Source organism: Dysidea avara, chromosome 15 (genome assembly GCF_963678975.1).
Source record: "Dysidea avara chromosome 15, odDysAvar1.4, whole genome shotgun sequence".
NCBI lineage: Eukaryota > Metazoa > Porifera > Demospongiae > Dictyoceratida > Dysideidae > Dysidea > Dysidea avara.
This window is the reverse complement of record NC_089286.1, coordinates 9,330,159-9,350,640: the sequence shown is the minus strand read 5'-3', so window position 1 is coordinate 9,350,640 and position 20,482 is coordinate 9,330,159. Positions and strand designations below refer to the sequence as shown.

Here is a 20,482-nt window from a genome sequence, read left to right as displayed (position 1 = left end):
TTAATGCTCTTGCTCTAAAGAGTACAGTAACATTTAAAGAAAGTCCATAGCTTTCACTATTGACAGTTATAGCCATTTGTAAGAGTAAAAGGTAGCCCTATTTTCACCACACCATGCAGTAATAGCACTTATATGTACTACAGATTGTATTTCCAACATGCTAAGTTTTATTATGATGTCATTACAATTGTACATACAATGAAACCTGTCTTATAGTGGCCACCTGCAAGCTACTACCTCTCTATACAAGTTAACTTAGGACACTGCTCGAGATAGAATACATAATGGCTAAAATGGTGCTGATGCCTATGGCCAGCCTTATAATATCTACACGTATAGATCACCAGTAGCACTGTTTAATGCCAGTATACCAGTTCCTCGCAATACCAAACAATGACACACCAACATAATCCTTGATATACTGCACACAACAAGTAAGGGTGCTCTAGAATGACATTGTTGCAACATTGCATGGAGTTTAAGGAGAAGGGCATTGACTAAAATATTGTATGCTGAAGTGCAGGGGCGGATCTAGGATTTATAAAAGGGGGGGGGGGGGGCTAACTCAAAATACTACTCTCTTGGGTAGAGATGTGTGAAGCACACTTCCCAGCATGTGAAGCATGCTGGAACTAGGGGGGTCTGGGGGCATGCCCCCCCCCAGGAAAATTTTGAAAAATAGATGCTAAGATACTGCAATTTGGAGACATTTCCACATAAAATTCATAATAATTTCTGCCTGTAGATATTTTATATACTGCCTTTAGATTATAGATATGGCTCTCTGAAGCATTTTGTTAATGGAAAAGTTTGGGTAGGTTACAGACAACCAAGTACATGATGCATCCCTCTCACAATTGCACAACACTGAATAGGTGCATGTTAGAATAATAATGTTGAAAGTAGAAAATTTTGAAATTTGACCAATACAAGATTGAATCTGAGAGCATTTTCAATGGAAATTGTGTACCTGAATTAAGTATTGCCATACATATAAACTACACAAGTAGATGAATGAAGCCTTTTAAACAGACCAATGCACTTCGTTGTATGCACAGATTTGGAAAAATTCCATAACAGAACCAACTACATGTTTCCAGTGAATGTTCTATTAGAGTAGTTAGCTGACTGCTCTATTAGAGTATCTCTATCTTGTACACCTCCAATTCTGATCCGAGTCCTTGTTGCATAAACTGCATAAATCCACTGATAATACCTAGGAAAGATGTTCATAAGGTGCTTTTATGAGTATTTGTATTATTAGTGATCATATAATTATGCTAAGACAAAATTTCATTATAATACTCAGTATATTGATCAAGTAAAGCCTAAATATGAAGGGGGGGGGGCTTCAGCCCCCAAAGCCCCCCTCCCCCCCTGGACCCGCCCCTGAAGTGTACTGGTTTTTTGTATCCCATAGTATAGAGCCAAGGGGGATTGGCACAATGTGCCAATGTGCCAATCCCCCTTGGCTCTCTAGAATGCACTGGTTTATACGTAGGCGGATCTAGGAGGTATTGTCAGAGGTGCCAAGGGGGGGCAAGAAGTTTTAGTGTATCTACAACATGCAGTGTTTATTCCACTAAGAGAAATCTAGTACACAAGTTATATTCAGTTGCATAACTTTAATAATAATAATAATAATAAATTCAGTATAGCTGGATGAATGATAGATATACAGTTGTAAGACTGTAGTTTAGAGAAAAATTTTAAAAATTAGACCTTCTAGGTTTAAACTGAGAGCATTTTTGATAACATTTAGCTAACAAAGTGTATGCTTGCAATGCATTATTTATTATAAAGACTAGTTAGCCTATCTGAGATAAAACCTGTTTGATGGTAAAATGTACTAAATCAAAAATAAGGCGTAGCTAGTATTGTTATGACATTAGAATTGCGACCTGTTCTATTAGAGTAGTGACTGCTCTATTAGAGTATCTCAATCTTAACGCAAAATTCAAACTTATTTGCCTCACTTTCTTTACAATGTACAGTATAACTGTAAAGTACATTTATAACTGTTGTATTCTATTTGTTCATTGGCTTTCTATACATGAATACAGTGTGAATGCGTAATTCCAGTTTCTGGTATCAATACAGTATTGTGAGTCCAAGGGGGCAAGAGAAAGGCCAGGGGGCACATCACCCCTTGCCCCTCCCCCCCTCAGATCCGCCTATGGGCTTATAACTTACGTAGTGATCACCCATTACAGCACTTCCATTATATTATAAGCACTACAATACAATACCTGTAAGCATGCATGCACTATAATACTTTAGAATAAAGAGATCGATATTAATGCTATAAATTGTAGACATGTAGAAGTGAGTTACTTATGCTATTAGCTACAGTGAGACCTCAGTGCTAAATGGGGTAGAAAAACTGTGTGGGGATGTTTGGTTATTAAGACAATATCAAACAGACAAAATCTTATTGGTGCAGCAAATAGCCGGTATCAGATTACAGGGGTATTCTGGATTAGAGCTAGAGGTGTTGGATCATGCAGAGAGGTTAATTCAAATATAATATAAAGGAATTTAATTGTCTACAGTAGAAATTCCTGCAATCACAAACTAGCTACAGAACATAAGCAACAGTATTGTTATGATGATGTGATTTAATAAAAAATTAAAATCCAGAAAGCATAGCCAATATGCATTCATACAAAACAGTTTCTAGTCATGAATAAATTAAGTTTCAATTCACACAAATTGACCTCGTACATAATCCCATCATTAGGGACCCGCCGATTATGCTGGCATAATAATGAGCATAATAGGTGCCTGAAAGCATTGCATGAGCATAATGCTAGCATAATAGGCAGAACACTTGTGCATTACCGTAAATTCTTGCTTATCAAAATACATATCACAGAAAAAGATCGATATACCCTAATATAACAGTCAGAAAATAATCAGACAGCTGACTGTTCTATTAGAGTATATCGATCTTTTCTGTGACATGCAGTTTGACAAGCAAGGATTTAGAATCTGTGCTTCAGCAACTTACTGTTTTCCCATAAAGTGCAAATTTACTAAAAAAACATGGAACTGAGGTATAAATATTGAGCATAATTTGAGCATAATAGGTAAATATTGAGCATTAATTTAAGCATAATAGGCAAAATTTTGAACAGTGCAGCATAGCATAATAGGTAAAATAATGAACATAATCGGCGGGTCCCTACCCATCATGCAGAGTATAACCTGGGTATGTACCCCATGGTAGTTCATTGACCTATCCCTAAGTATCATGTCTATTTTAACATGGTAAATTTTCATACATTGAAAAGTACATCTTTTTCTGTACATATTTCAAACTTGTACGTGGGCGGGAGAAAATAGTTACATTTTTTTACCATTCAGAACACTGTAACTTTAAAACCAATCAAGGACTTTCTGTAAAAACTAGCTTATTTTTTAGGGCAAGAGCTTGAATTTGACACCAAGTTTGTGGATATTAAATCATATAAACATGAAAAATAGAGACAAAACTGACAGTTTTTGAACATAAAATTGCCTGTGAAGGTCACCAAAGGTTAAATCTGAGGTGGCTCCCTATTGAAAAATAGTCTTTATTGTCATATAAACCAGCGGCGGAGGAAGTAGTTGATATGAGGGGGGCTCCGCTGAGCTGACCGAGACTTATTTCTATAGTTTGGCAAGGTGAGACCAAAAAAAAAAAAAAAAAAAAAAAAAAAAGGTCACAACCAACTGACAAGAGCTTTCCACCTCACCAGCTACCATTTCTAGCTGATAAACAAAATAAAAATCCTTACATAGCTCGCTACACACTGACTACTTTATTAGAGTATCTCGATCTTTATCACGGTTTTCAGCCCCACTCCAAGAAAGATAATTTCGGTGTGATATCATTCTGAGGGGGGGGCTAAGCCCCCTAGCCCCCCCCCCCCCCCCCCCCCTTTTCGCCGCCTATGATATAAACACACAAACCTTTTACCTGCTTTTATCCAAAAGTGCACAAAAGAGCCTTTTTTTTGTCAACTTGTCATGCTCACTCACAATCTTGGGTGGGTCCCCTAAAAGCCCTAGAATAAATACTGCTATATATAGCCTAAATATTTTGAGGGGTAAATTTTGAGCAGTGTTACTAAAAATAAAAATTTCGCGGATTTGCAAATACTCCCAAAATGTATTAGACTATAAGGCCGACACGAAAAGTTAATTATATGTTTCTGGTTCCCTTCCTGGTCATTTTTTTGCTGAATGAATTGTACAATCACCATATATATAATAATTTATAATATTAATTCTGTTGGAAGGTTTTCATGTGTTGTTAGCTAACACTCTTTCCTTATAAAGATGCACTAACTTTCATGATACATTTACTTTATTTTTCCCTATAATTCCATGCACTGCTATGTCAAATGTACTGTACACACACAAAAAACACCAAAGCCTGGTCACCTGGTCAATTTTGGGGAATTGGTAGCACCAGAAACATATAATCTTTTAACTTTGCACGGCCTAATAATTATTATGTAGCTAAGTCTAACCCCAAAACCGCGAAAAATTTCCCCCTCGAAGTTTAGTACGGTGGTAAAGTGTACGGTGACTCCTCCGGTTATAGGAATTGCTGGCATTAAGGAAAAGGCTGTAATTTATAGGACAGTGTTTTCGAGACGAGTCTTCACTTTTCACGAAGTTCAGACTTCAGGGCCAAAGATTTTTAGCACCTAGCTAGCTAGCTCGTTACGGCTAAGCTTGATATAACGGTGACCAAGGCGGTGACAGACAAACCATGGTGAGAAACGGTAATGGTAAATTATTTTGTATGTATTGTTACTTAGTGTACATGCACCAGCAGACGAAGTGGATGAGTCAGCTGACTTGAATTTTAATCATAATATTAAAAAAAAATTTGAGTTGGCATGGGTGTGGCCTTCGTTTACATCAAGAAATTCCCACGCCCATGACAGAAACACCACGCGATTTTGTTTTTGTTCGGTATTAGGGATCAGCTTTTTCCTGCCGAAAACCAGCCTCACCGTTCCTTCATGCCGACTTAACAGATATAGCTACTAGCGATCAGACCTAAAACCGGGGGGTCCGCCACTTTCTCGAAGGGCGTACGAGATTTCGAAATCACAGTGATTTCTCTGAAATCAATGATTTCATTAGTGATTTCATGATTTCAATTGTGATTTCGTGATTTCAATTTTGATTTCGTGATTTCCGTGATTTCACCATTGTTGACTCTCATGGAGCTAGAACAGGTCCAGAAGCTTCGTCATCAGTAAACTGGATGGTAAAAGTTATATCTTCACTAGAGTCTAGTTCGTAAGCAAAGATGCTGGGGCCAAAGCCGTCTGGCTGAGATGATTCCAGGCACCAGTAGCGGTGATGGTTTGTGGTTGTGGTCGTACGGTAGTGCTGATGATTAACAGGCAAGCTAACAGTGTAAAGAGGCTGTCTAAAAATGAATAGAAGCCGTCCCAGAACTTCGTGCATAAGTTATATTCTAACAAGGGTAAAAAAAATAATAGGCGTGGATAAAGGAATGCCGCACTGGCCTAGTTATAGCTAGCCGCCGGCATTTTTACGAGGCAATCCACGACTTATCTGCAGCCTATCAATACCATTATCCTCTTAGCCACACAATGTTCAACTAGACACCACTACCCTTACCATTTCATCCAGGTACTTAGCTACATGAACCGGCATTCCTTCTTTCCAAGAGCTGTCATCGACTGGAATAATTTGCCAACTTCAGTGATTGAGTCAGAAAGCATGCATTATCAAAAAGCTACTACATACTTGTGCTGTAAAGTAAAAATGGTATAGGCAATGTTAGGCATTGTTGAGTATTGTCTTTACCGGTAGATATAATAAAGCAGTACTGTTGTTATCTTGTATATTTTTTCCTTGGAGCATTACTCACGTCCCCTTGGCACATCGGCATGCCCAGCAATAATAATAATAAAAGTAGCTGATGGTGATACATGTGATTAATTAAGTATATTGGAATTGGTTACTATTACATGGTTGCGTGTCATGATCAGTGGGTCCACATGATTTCAGTTACACTTTTATCACTGAGTCATGGTGAATTTAAAACAGTATCTTTGGTAGGAGATAGACTTGGACTCAATCAGTAATGATTAGGTAATGAAAAAGGTGTAAAATTATTTACAAAAATAGATAACAAACAAGTACACAGAAAAGTTAAGCACAAAAGAATACAAAGACTAGCAAATTACAAACTACCACACTAATTACAATAAACTAAACTACTTACAAGCTACACCTACTTAACTACATTATAAAACCTAAACAAAATCTATAATGTACTCCGAGCAAAGAGCATAGTGTCTGAGGACCATTTTGGCATTGTATTTCCATAAAGTCACTGATTAGGTAATTGTTCTCCGTAAAATTTGTGTGCTATACACCGTTAGCTCCAATGCATCCTGCATTATCAGTTCTTCAGATAATATAATGCAAACCAGTATGATGCATTGCCAGCAATGAACATACATGCAAAATTTAGCAGAACTTATAAACCTTATCTGATCAATATGTGATGTATTTAATCTGACTTAGCTATATGCAGAAAGATAGCTACTTATATGTATTACCTACCAGTTTTATAATACACAATAGATTAAATCACACTTGAAAGTTGACATAAACAATATCTCTGCTAACATCAGTAACGTGCACATCCCTTCCTTCACAATGGTATTGAAAACTGGAATGGCTCTCTGTTAACAACCCTGATCTCATTTCATATTGACTAACAACCACAGTGGCAGGAAATACCTAAGTACACAGTCAACTGATCTGGATACATCCATGCATGGTCTTCATTGTGTATGCCAGGATTGTTTTATATGAAATGTTTGCTTGCGAGTTATGTAAAGATGTTTAGTGGGTCAGCTGAACAAGCAGAATCATATTATGTGAGCTAATCTTTGAAAAGTTACACCTAGTAGCTAGTTACTAACCAGTACTGACATACATATTTTCTAGACAAGCTGCATAATTATTTGTCCTGAAGCTAATGCTGGGAACTACTTTCTTTGCAAAAGTGTGCTTATAGTTTGCAGCCCTTCTACATGGTTTATCCGTTTCATCATTAACCCATGCAGTCACTATGATGTACCATCACTTGTGGCTGCGAGTAGAGCCTAAATTGCTAGTTAAAACTGAATAAGATTCCGAGATGGATTCTCAGATCACTCGTGTGGCTCCAGCATAGATTTTAGAGGCGCTTACGCGCCTCTAAAATCTATGGCTCCAGTGATGGAAGCTTTTGACCATTAGTGGACTCAGCTTGGGCTGTAAAATTCTAGAGATTTGCAGCCGAACCAGTGCCAGATCAAGTGATTCGGGCCTTAAATCACTTCTGTTATGTTCCAATTAATAATATCGCGTAATTCAATGCGTCCGTAATTTACGGAAATATACGGAGTTTTACGATTTTCGTTTTCAAAAAGTGTGATTTCTGATTTCTTTTGAGTGTGTGATTTCATGATTTCAAATGTGATTTCTGACGAAGCGTACGAGATTTCAAGAGTGTCGGACCCCTCGCCTAAAACTGACACTTTCAACAATCATTTGGGATTTTAGTTGATGCTGAACTGACCGATATACCTTCTTCAGGCCAGCATAACTTAACTATGACTAATGCTACACAGGCAGGCTTAATTTCTTCACTGTTCATGTGATGATGATGACAAATTTTTTCAAATAGAAAATTGTATGGGGTGTGCATTATGGCGGAGTCAACTGTGCAACTGCCACTATAAAAACGTTAGAATAAAAGTTTGGATACCATTGTATAGAGAGACTCAAGGGCTTTATTTTAATGCATGTTTGTCATGGATTCTGATGGGTGTATATGACATAAATACATGTATTTTCCATGGGACAAGAAATAATGGATGTTGACAAGATTTTTTAAACTGATTGATGGAACCGAGCTAAAACTACAAAATGGAGTTTTTAATGCATACTTCATAAGAATTCAGGTTAATATTCTGGGAGGTGTAAAAGTTAACAATTTCCAATAGCCTTTTCGATATGACAGTGCATGTGGCAGGTATCTAAGGCAAGTTTAGATCTCGGGCTTAGCCCTTACCTAAATTCGCTAAACATGGCCTCGATCATTCTATGAGTTGGAGCATACTGATTAAGAAACCATCCGAACTAAGGGCTTAACTAGCCATTTTACAAAGATCTAGCTATCACAAAACATTCAAGGTTATTTTCACTGAAATATTTCGTACCTGGATGCATAAATTTGCTGTACAAGGGTCTTTCCTCTCTTCTCCCTTGCTCGCTACATATGAGTTGTATATCAGACTCACGATTTATCAAGGATTCTGTTAAACTAAACCCATTTTCATAAATTGGAAGTATGCGGAAGTTATGGTGCCTTGTTTGAAAGATGGTGTTATTTTCCGTAAATTTAATTTGTAAAAAATTAGTGTACATGTAAAGTATGTTCCATTTGCAAGAACCACGTTCAGCTATATATAGTTCCGCAAATCTACATGTGATTATAACTATCTATCTAACTACTATAAGGCCATCAAATTTCCATCTCTACTAACGCTTTGGATAAATAACTTTTGAGCTATTTCTCTATCAGTGAGTAGGTTAGAATAGTGGACCCAGGTACCCAATTTTCTCCAGTTATTGTCTCATGCTTTTATATATCATTATATTGCCAAGTCCCTGGGTCCTTACCTCCTATCAGTTTATAAAACTGCATTTCAGCTATTCTAATGATAATCAAGCAAATACAAATGTATAAATTACCCAAGTTTGTGTCCCATATTATCATTCTTCGCTATACTGCTGGCTATCATGGGTCACCTATACCAGCAGCTTTGCTAGTGGTCCGTAGTGGACATTCAATCCCTACTTTAGTCATTGCTATAGTATTGGTGATCTATATAACTGAAGTAGGAATTTAATGTACGCTAATATAGCTGCAGCTGTAGGCAACCTACTGGATAATAGCTGCATGTTTACTCAAATACATACTTCAAATGATTAAGTAAGACAAAATAAGTAAATGCTATTTACTGGTTCAATCTTCAGGCTCTCTCTCAGTCAAGAATTAACTTCTCTCCAACACTGCATGGAGTCACTGCTATATAATATACATATCGACCTGCTATATATGTACATGTTGACCTGTTGCACAGCATTTATATGCCATAGTGAGTGTAGCTACAAGGATTATGTGCACAACTCACAACTGTTTTCTCACAAATTAACTTGTTATGTTGCAGTTTGCGAATGTTTTCTAGTGAATTAACTTCCAATGCTCAATTTTCTTTTGCAGGAATTTCCTATTATATAGTACGTATTCCTTCCCCTAGTAAGCTAGGTGGCTTTCAGTTTAGGCCATTAACTATTTGTTTATTACCAGATTTCCAGCAAGAATGTAACACAGGCATACAATTATTCATTTATACAGCACTATGGGGTAGCACTAAAATACAACCTCTCAAATCTCCCTACCCAGCTGCAATGTCAAGTCCTGCATTGTCATCATGATCGGTCATTCTGCAGTAAAGAGACTAAACAAAAAAAGGTTTTATCCTTTTAATAACTACAGGCAAGGAGCTCAAGAACTTAGCATACTTAATAGCATATATATGGTTATTAGATAGCCGACTAGCAATAATGGTGTAAAATGTATATATCAAAAAGGTAGTAATAAACATAATATCTTCAACAGAAATAGTAGCTTAATTATTTGATATAAACTGGAGCATGCAGTGTCAATTGACTGTGATGTATTGATTAATTTGTTGAAGCTTCTGTATATAGAAAGATAGCCATGAAGTGTCTTTAAGCAGATGTTCATTCATGTGAATGGAACCTCATTTTTAATGGTCCATTGTTTTTACAGCACTTTATGCTTGTAAATACTACCAGTTACAGTGCCCCCTCAATTATACAACCTCTACCATTTTCAAGTTGGGAACAGCATCTCCATTATATTATTTCAGTTCATTTTCTACCGACAGTAAAAACATGGCTCTGTCAACTTCTATCAATTCTATGTGTTGTATCCCTATTGTGGAGACCACACCATATATGGTAGCTACTATGGTTGTATATGGGATGACTCTTTCCTGTGCAGAAGTGCCGGTGCATAATGAGAAATGTTACGTATATGTGACTAACAGGTCATGTTGGCACAAACTACACCTTACAACAGGTCATATCTTAGTATCGGAATAATAATAATATATATTGAGCCATGGAAAAGAGGCTTAGGATGAAAATTAGAAATTTAAATTCATTTTAACAAGTGTAAAATTTTAAATATTACAACATAATTATGTCATTACTTATCAGTGCTCTACCATGGTTATTCAAAACATTTTTGTGATAATTCAATTATTTTTTGAAATAACAGGGGTATATAATTGCACATTTTAGATCATGAATTAGTTAATAGCTAAATCTTCTTTGACAATTTAAAACTACATTACATAATCATGCACTGTAATTGTATTAAGTAATCACACACCACACTTTTGTATTTTTGAAATCACCATGTGCTTACACCATTGTAATTTGTGTTGTGCACTCACACTCTTTAGAGGTTTTGCACACTATTTAGTAATAATAATAATAACATTTAAATAATTGTGTTGTTCTAATTAATGCACACTTAGCATTTTTTTATTAAGCATGAATAGCATTTTTCATTGCCTTTACACAAGATATAAATATCAAAACTGATTAGGTATAACACCCATCAGTATTTAATTACTGAATAATTGAATTGTTTTGAAATCACCCTAAGTACCCTTTCTATTTTGCATGGCTGGCATTTGCATTCTTTAACTTGTATTAGCTACAGTAGCTATTATATTAAGCCAATTAAATATTTATTAAAGGCTAAAAAATTGCATGGCCATTGTGTGATGGCATAGGAAGTTGAGTCACTAGAGTTTGGAACAGTAGACAGACTTTATGTGATTCCCACATGCCCTATTTTTGTATATAGGCCCAGTCACACAATAGTACATAACAATTACGTATACCATGACACGTGTATATGTGACCGGATTTGCGAAAAGGTACCTTTTTCACACATAAAATTTGACCCATTTTTTCAACTTCCAAACTTTGTAACTTTCATATCACTGCAAGCACGTATCTGTAATGTTCCATGAGCGTGCCTACATTATGTGGCTACATTTTGATACAAAAAGAAAGTCAATCAGTGCAAGGAGTCAACAGTTATGACATTTTGTTTGCTGGTATGTCAAATGTGTGGAAAAGGTACCTTTTCGCAAATCCGGTCACATATATTGTTTGTTGCATTACATTTAGTGACTCTCCTTACAGGATAATTGGAAAGACGCCAGAAAGTCTGTTCAAAGTATGAAAATATGTGTGTATTGCATACAATTGTGTGCATAGCTTGGAACTATTCAAATGTTTTTGTGGTTGAAAAACAATGAGAATGTTTTTATATGAATGAATCTTGAGTTACATGTCAATGCTGTTGGTCACCTGTGCATGCAGCTGTGGTTTGTCTCACCAAGCCTCAACTCGCACCACTCTGGTTGTATGCGAGCTGTACAAAACTAATAGTCACTTACATAATGGATAGCTACAAAAGACTTACTTTCAAAATTGTCCACAACTGTGGATCATTGATTTCACTTATAATCACATGTATACTCTATTGCCACATTAATTACTGCATGTACAAGCTAGTGCGTACGCAATAAGGTTTACTGTTAAAACATTAATGCATCGAGTAACTCTACAACTATACTAACTCTAAAATTTCTGGAGAAATTTGTTGGCTTCCAAACTTTACAAACCTACAGTATTAACCTACTGTACAAAAAAATTCAATCATTTTTACCATGAATTAGAATTTTAATGTCTGATCTTGTATCATGTTGCTGGATATTATATATAGTTCAATGCAAGTATTTGCAAAGCAGGAATTTATAATTTTGTCTGAAGTTTTGCATTCCCATTTGGTAGTCATGCATAATTTAACAATTTTGGCTGGCTTATAGTAGCAGTAGGAGAAATCTTCTAAATATTTCTGTGTGATTTCTAAAATAATTAGCAAGATATCAACCAATAAAGTCAATACTGGTATCTTATAAACAATATTTTGCTGATAAGCCAAAATCTAGAGTTATAAGACTCTATACTAAAATAAGAGGTGACTCGCAGACTTTAATAGTTGTTTAGTTATTTTGATGGGAGGCTTATAGTAGTGGTAGATATTGTGTGCAATAACATGTCTGTTGTTGCAGCAGTAACAACAGTGGAGGGTGCAGTAGTGATTGAACAAATTAAGAACAGTGAGTGGTGTGTTGTTACCACTACCTGTATCATGTGTGTGACACACTGCAGAGAATGATACTCCCACAATGAAAGACCTCAACAGATATGTTAAGAAATATGCTGTAGACTGGAAAGACATTGGAATAGAACTGGGCTTAGAACTTGATGTGCTTGATCTTGTTGAGAAGGATCATCCACACCAAAGTATTGCCTGTTTTCAGAAGACACTGGACAAGTGGTTAAAATTAGCTCCTAATGCTACGTGGACAACATTAGAAGTTGCTCTTACTAATGTTAGAAGACAACAACTTGGTCTTGATCCAGTTGATTATGGTGAGATTTTCTGCTTGATTAGCAGTACTCTGATAAAATTTTATCTTAAGAATGGTTTTCTGTACTGTAACATTTGGTATACAATTCACATAATACATGTAGGTAGTGCCTTAATACTAAACTAATAAGATATGCACATATTCCAATTCAAGAAAGGAGGACGGAGCTACATATGTTTAAAAATTGCATTTTGGTTCTTCTTGTAAATGTACTCATGGTGTGGCACACTGGCTTTCTTGGCTGCTATTGTGTGTCTTGATTGCTTACCAATGATAAGAGGGAGGCCTGATGGGCTTGTTTCTACAATGGTTTATGAAGTTCTGTTACTAATCATAGTTGATTTTGTTTTGTTTGTTGTATCTATTGTATATATTTAATTGAATAGGCTTCTTAGCCTCAACCCTGAATCACAATTGTCATCATTACTGCAATATTGTTCATGTTATAAAGTAGCTATCAACAAGCTGTAATCACATTAATTTTAGTTTCTACATAATTTAGTAACCTCAGGCCCTGTTTGCTTGTTCACCACAGCCTGGGGCATTTGGTTTATAGAACCTGCATGGTGTTTTGAAGTCAAATTATTATTAAGGCTCCCAATGTTTAAGTATGTACGTACCACAATGCTTTGCTTCATTGTTGCCAATTTTTTTTATTAGTTGTTGATGTAAAATCCAGTGTCAAAAGTGGAAGAGAGTCAGATGTTGCTAGTAAGTGGCGATATGACATGCATCCATAAAGACAATAAAAAACTGATATGGTATACTATATATAGCTATAATGTACAATGAATGATAAGCACTCTGATGTTATATACATCTATATATAGATCAGGGGCATAGCTAGTCTCATGTAGCCATACTGCTTTATTTCTTTGGTGTGGGGGTGGAAAATAAGGATCTGGTACACCTGTGTTAAGAATTCTGTGTAACGGTTCCACTGCAGTCGGGCGAATGTTGATTGTTGCTGAATTGGCAAAGCCCTAAACTTCATAGATCCATTAAGAAGTGTAGCCTGATCACTGCAAGAATGGTGCACATGATGCTTCAAACAGGTCTTAGAAGTTTAGGACTTCACCAATCAGCAGTAATCAACATTCACCCTGACTGCAGTGGAACCATTACACAAAATTCTTAACATAATTGTACCAAACCCTTTTTTCCAACCCCAACAAAGAAGAAAAAAAGTGGTGGCTACGCGACACTAGGGAATAGCCGAGACAATCAGGAGGGAGTTCAGATTTGAATTGGAATTTCTGGGGGGAGTCTTCCCACATGCCACTTCTTAGACAAAAAGGATGCATACACAAAATGCACCCTTAGGCATTATAAAAATGAGCTGTACATGCATCTAACTAGCTGAAACCTTCACATCGCTGTTTATGCAGCATAATCACACTGTAATATTTTTATGTAACTAGTTATTATAATTTTTACTTCCTGATTGTACATTGATGGCAAACTTCAATTTCCTAGTTCACCAGCAACCAGGATCCTCCACACCTAGGTCTCTTTGTTGACATGCTTTCTTATAAGCATTGAATGTATTCATGGCTCTCCTGTTGATGGTCAACAATCAATGAAGTAGGTTGAAAGTTTGGTGTGATTTTTAATTTTTAAAAACCCAAAAGGGGGTTTACCTGAACCATCAGAATCTTCTGTCTATATCCTTGTAGATAGAAACCTATAAGTGGCCAGAGCAATACCACTGTGACCAGATTTTACCAGTCTTAATGTCATGCATGAACAGTTAGAATCTCAAGGAAGCTGTGCATATGTTGGAATATTTCACAAATTTTTCAAGGTGCATATAGAGCTGATTGAAAGGTTAAAGTGTCTTATTTTGGTCATAAATATTTGAGTTGTTAAGACAGCTTTTCCAACATCTGGCAGTCATGATCATTCATATTATGTGACTGGATGTATTTGCAAAAGGGTCTTCCACACACAGCCAATCTACCAATTTTGATGATGCATAACGTCAGATTGGAAAAGGTGAATGGCTTGAATTTTTGTCAGTTGTACGTGTCATAGAATTGGAGGTGTGAGGAAGACGCCTTTTTTGTAAATCAGGAGTGCATCAAATCCTATGGACAGGGAAGCTTGTAACTCTGCAAACAGTGAAATTCAAACATGACTGCTGTATACTACAAAATATAACACTTAAAATTTCTTATTAGTACATAATATGTGACTGTCTCTGGGAAAACCGGTCTTATCGCCCATTTAAAAGTATCGAGAAACGTCGGTTTTAAATATTCTGTGTGTTGTAGCTGGCCAATGGTGGTAGCTACGCATACCAAATTTTCACACGTTTCACAACAATTTCTTACCTTCCTGATCATCTACTGAAGAAGTAGTCAACAGCTAAGTTTCCCGCCATTTTAGATAGTTTTTAAACCGAGGTTGTCTGTATCAGGCGAGCTCCAGAAGGGTGGGAGGCGGGGGCCTGGAAGGCGAGCTCCAGAAGGGTGGGAGGCGGGGGCCTGGAAGGCGGGCAAGATGGTGTTCAAAAATTGAAAAGAGATGTGCTGGGATGAATTAGGCCAAGTTATAGGCCATTCAGGGCTCAGAACTGGCTAAAATGAAAGGAAATTTACAGCACAGGTCATTGTCCAACACCACAGAGCTGTACAGCCACACACAGCCACCTACTGGTTGGCCAGGGCTCCATCAAGACCCCAGACCACTTGTACGGCTCGCCACTGTGCTCTAGAAAAGCAGCCAGCAAAAGCAGACCACTTTACTCTGGTCGACTGTGGCAGTGAAACTTGATAGTGCATTCATTAAGCTTTGTGTTTGTGTGAAAAAATCAAACTTCCTGTCTTGGGCGATAAGAACGGTTTTCGTAGATCCAGTCACATATGGAGGCACATGCTTAGTACATTACATTACTGGCATGATGAAGCAAAACTGTGGAAAGAAAGTTGAATGGCACGATGGAAGAATGGTATGGCAGGACAGCCTTTTTACATTAATTTTGCTTGTGACACAAAATTACTCTGGTGGACTATTCCAATTCGCCCTCCTATCGAAGCAGTTTTGCTGCCTTCACACAAAATGATGGAATAGTAGTGTATATCCCTGTAGCACATCATCTAGCTAACTTTATACATCACTAACATAAGACTCCATGTTTGAATTTTGCCTGTCTGTAATGTTAGTAGTGTATGTGGCTGCATTAGGATTGATGTGCTCCCCAGTCACATATTACATATGAATTTATGCAGGGGGAGAACTCAAGGACACATATCCATATTTTTGTTGAGGGTGCATCACATAGGCATTTTGTGTGCATAGCTAGTACACTCACCATGTGTATCATGCTTACAACCTTGTCGAGGCATGTTTGTCTGAAGGGATAGGTTAGTTTGTCAGTAAGTAAATCTGTAAAAGTTTAGCTAGTAGGATCTAATTGGGAGCATTTCAGGCAGTGTTTATTCTAGGGCTGTTAGGGGGATTCCCAAAAACTAGGTTATTATAAGCTTGGTTTTTAAAAGCACATACAACTGTCAAAAATGTCCTCAGATTCAATTTCAAACAGTTCAATACTTAGGTCAAACATTGATGCACAACATTAAAAATGTTTTGAAATTCAGTTTCAAACTTAATTTTTAAAAATTCCTAAATAGTGATAGCTATTCAAAGAGTCTACTTTTACATGCTTTCATAGAATAAGTATGTTTCAAGTAGCACACTCAACCATCAAAATGTCCACAAATTCAATTTAAGAAAATGTAATTTTTAAAAAAAATTCCCAGCTATTCATCTTGCTTTTGAAATAAAACAGAAATAGCATAGGCAATCAATCATTGGCCTTGTTGTATGCCAACCTACGGGATTCTCGTTTAGTACAAGATATGCACGAACTTTTTATACTCAGTGATAGGCAATTTAATAAGTTAGGTGTCCACAACATACCAGCTCCCCAGTTGCAAGGCCAGTTCAGTAGGGTGGGCCAGGTGGGCCATGGCTCACCCAATAATTCCTGTCTTAAATATTTTAACTGAGCAATAGCTACACACCAGTTTTAATTATTCCGACACTTGGTTTCCAATTGTCCCTGAACACTACTAACTCAGAAAGCCATGAAATTGATTTATATACTTCGAAGCAGATGACTTGTGTGCAGAGGAATCTCCTATAACTGTACTGATACTTTAATTAATTTACTTATGTATGTATTATGATATTGTATAATCTGTATGAATCTTTTGGACTGTGCCCCTGGCTGTCACCAGCACATTGCTGACTACCCAGTATTCAAATTTGTGTTTATCCTTGTAACAGCTGCTGTTGACGTCATTTGTCATAGCTATAGTTGTTGTAGGAGGCCATTCATGATTTTTATCTAACCATAGATAATAGTGTCTATTATCTATGCTCACACTTGTAAAGTAATGTCCCTGGCCTTGATTTAGGAGTTTTCCATTATGCTTCTGTAGGAAATGATGCTGTGAGCTGTTTATCAACTAGAATACAACACTTGAACAAACAAATAAAGCAGAGAGTTGAAAAAGATGTTTGGCCACCAAATCAGTCAAAAGAGTTTATACCTCTTGTGCTAATTCAACATCAAAACCAACGAACCATGCTGGTAGCTATTAAAAGAGCTGAATATTACCAGTCAGATTATATTGATGATATTGTGTCTGCAGCCAGTAATCAGCCACCTCCTTCAAAGTACCGCAGACTACAAGGTCATGAGCCATTTCAGAAAGTTATTACTACTAGTAAAGTGACTCAAGAAGTTTCAGATATCTTAGCTCCATTGGAAAAAGATGACAATCCAAAATTTATTCTAGTTGAAGGTGCTCCTGGTATAGGGAAGTCTTTCTTGTTAAAAGAGATCACCTACCAATGGGGTAAAGGACTATTGTTGCAAGGATTCAAATTCGTTATTCTTGTAATTTTGCGTGATCCCTTCATTAAACGTTTATCATCGATTGAAGAACTTTTGTTGTCATTATGCAAAGGAGATTTAAATGCTAAAACAACAGCTTCTGCATGTAGTGATTACCTTTTTCATAATGATGGCAAAGATCTGGTATTTCTATTAGATGGCTATGATGAATTCCCACAGAATTTACGGCAGAAGAGTTTAATAGCTGATATACTGAACCGTGAAGTTCTTCCCTTCTGTGGAATAATAGTATCATCTCGTCCTCATGCTTCTGTTTATCTGCAAGAACAAGCTGATGTTAGGGTAGATATTTTGGGATTTACTGAAGCAGATCGAAAACAATATGTTCAGCAAGCGCTAGAAGGACAACCAGAAAAGATTCAAGAGCTTACCCAATACCTTGATTGTCACTTGAGTATTAATAGCTTATGTTTAATACCTTTCAACATTGCTGTGCTGGTGTTTCTGTATAAAAATGGTCATATCCTTCCCAAAAATTCTACTGACCTGTATGAGCGATTCATTTTTCTAACTATTTGTGGAAATTTGGCCAAACTGGGTAATTCCTTGGTAAGTACCATTCCTGATTTGGGAAATTTACCAGAACCCTGCAATAGGATAGTAAACCAGCTTTCAAAGTTGTCGCTGGAGTCCCTTAACAGTAATAAATTGATCTTTACCCAGGATGAGGTTGAAGCAGCTTGCCCAGGTATTATATCAACTCCAGGAACAATTAATGGTTTTGGGTTGCTACAAACAATAGAACATTTTAGTTTCACAGGAAAAACAATGACCTTCAACTTTGTACACCTCTCCATACAGGAATTCTTAGCCGCTCGCTATATTACTCAACTACCACCAGCTGATGAGCTGAAGGTTCTCAAGGAGAAATTCTGGAGTTCTTATCATGTCAATGTGTTTGCATTTTATGTAGCTCTGACTAATGGACAACACTCTTCTTTTAAAGAGTTCCTTTCTGAAGGAGACAACACAGTTTCCATTTCAGAAAAGTTCCTTGATGATCAAATAAAATGTTTTCGTCTCTTCCAATGCTTTTATGAAGCTGGTGACAATAACATGTGCCGTTGTATTGAAGAGGCAAAGACATTTAATTACAAAAATACCAAAATGATTGAGCTTACAGACAGCAGATTTATGTCACTTACTAACCTCGAATGTGTTGCATTTTTCATGACTCACTCAGTGTACAAGAATTGGGAGGGAGGCATTAACTTTTATCGCTGCTACATTCAAGATCCAGGGATTCGAATGTTGCATCACAAACTGGTAGGATCTAGTATTTCTATTAGAAAACTGTTTTTGGATTGTAATGGCCTCACCTCCTCCTCGTCATCTTTAATTAGTGATATTGCTGTTAGTTGCAAAGTAAAAGTGTTGTGGATTGATAGCAATGAAATTGTTGGAGAAGATGAAAATTTCTATGGCATGTTGATTGATCCATCCTCTAAGATTGAACGACTGCACATGTCAGACACTAAAATATCTTCTGCTGGAGCCATAAAATTATTTACTGCATTGGCCACAGGCAACAAGTTGAAAGAGCTTTGGATTACCTCAAATGACATTTCTGATGAAGCTTGTTCTACTATAGCTACAACTCTTAAAGACAACACTTCTCTAACAAAATTAAACTTAGGAGGCAACCCTATTAGTGCAGAATCTACCCGACTTATTGTCAAAGCATTGCAACTTAACACCACACTTGAAGAGCTTGTGCTTCCTGAATACACAGAAGATGAAAGGAGCACAATTGTACCTTTAGTAGAAACAGTTAACCAAATAAGAGTGATCCGTGAATGTCAAGTCAGGTTAAATGTCAAATTCTGGTAACCGTGATTTAGAATATTATACAGACAAACTCATAACTCATCTACGAAGACTTTACTACTTTGTTGAGCATATAATACATATTATACACACTATTTGTCAGTCGTATAAGACAAAGCTGAATTTTATGCGTTAATGTACATACAGATTACAGCTGTAATTTTCGTCTGCAAAATTTTTTTGAGTCAGTAATTGAGTGTTGAGACGTGCGTTCAACCAAAAAAAATTACCTCTGCTGCCATCCTTTCTTTTGATGTGGTATGAGTGGGTTCACCAGTTATGATAATGTTACAAAAAAGGTAAACAAACAAGTATAAGGAAACAGTAGAATTTTAAGTTTATAGAAAAAAGTAGGGAGGTAGCCTACACCTGCAGGTATACTAGTGGACATTAAATCCCTACTTCGGTCTATACCCATGACTAAATTAGGGATTAAATGTCCACTAGTATATCTGTAGGTGTAGGCAACCTCCTTTGTTTCCCTACTTTTTTCTAAGATCCCTAATCGAACTTAAATTCTTAATTTTTCCTTATACTTACTATTATTGTTACTGGGTAGACAGCACAGCTGATATGCCCAGGAATAAAGTTACAATTCAATCACAATATTTAGCTACGTAGTTACAAAAATTAGTTTGGTAGAGTAATCATGAGCCCTTTATAGGCAGGGTGCTAAGAAGGGTGGCAACTGTTTAATACGATTTGCCAGACAGTGTGCGAAACACTCAGTATTTAAAGTACGCTCTATTTAGAAGGGTCTGGGAACATGTGCCATCCCCACAGGAGATATTTTGTCAAACTTATTAAGATTGCAGTGCAGATATGGCCTAGGAATGATAAAATAACTTAAAAATAGTGTTGCAAGTACATTTGGTCCCATAGCTAATCATTGGTCATGAGAGGTAAGTACCATGTGATTGCTTTGACAAATATAAACAATTCAATTTGCAAGGGTAGAATGAATTAACCCTTGGTTTCCCACAATACATTATTTTTCTCATTACTATCTGGTTATCTTTTTTTGTGGCTAGATGGAAAATTGTTTCTCTGAACATTTGTTTTTCATTTGATAAGTGACCTCTAAGCA

At 36.7% G+C, this 20,482-nt stretch overlaps 1 protein-coding gene across 4 annotated transcripts; it reads left to right on the top strand.

Moving 5' to 3' along the window:
• The first annotated feature begins 4,546 nt into the window (after positions 1 to 4,546).
• Positions 4,547 to 19,541, top strand: LOC136245089 (protein NLRC3-like). 4 transcript variants are annotated; one of them, XM_066036603.1, is made up of 6 exons: positions 4,547 to 4,765; positions 11,347 to 11,380; positions 12,282 to 12,329; positions 12,382 to 12,645; positions 13,305 to 13,355; positions 17,090 to 19,541. In XM_066036603.1, the coding sequence occupies exons 1-6, from the start codon at positions 4,763 to 4,765 to the stop codon at positions 19,396 to 19,398; spliced, it is 2,709 nt and encodes a 902-aa protein (XP_065892675.1). In that variant the 5' UTR covers positions 4,547 to 4,762; the 3' UTR covers positions 19,399 to 19,541. The 4 variants fall into 4 exon arrangements, with proteins under 4 accessions (XP_065892675.1, XP_065892677.1, XP_065892676.1 ...); XM_066036605.1 differs by having other exon boundaries at positions 11,332 to 11,380; XM_066036604.1 differs by having other exon boundaries at positions 9,455 to 11,380.
• Positions 19,542 to 20,482: the final 941 nt, after the last annotated feature.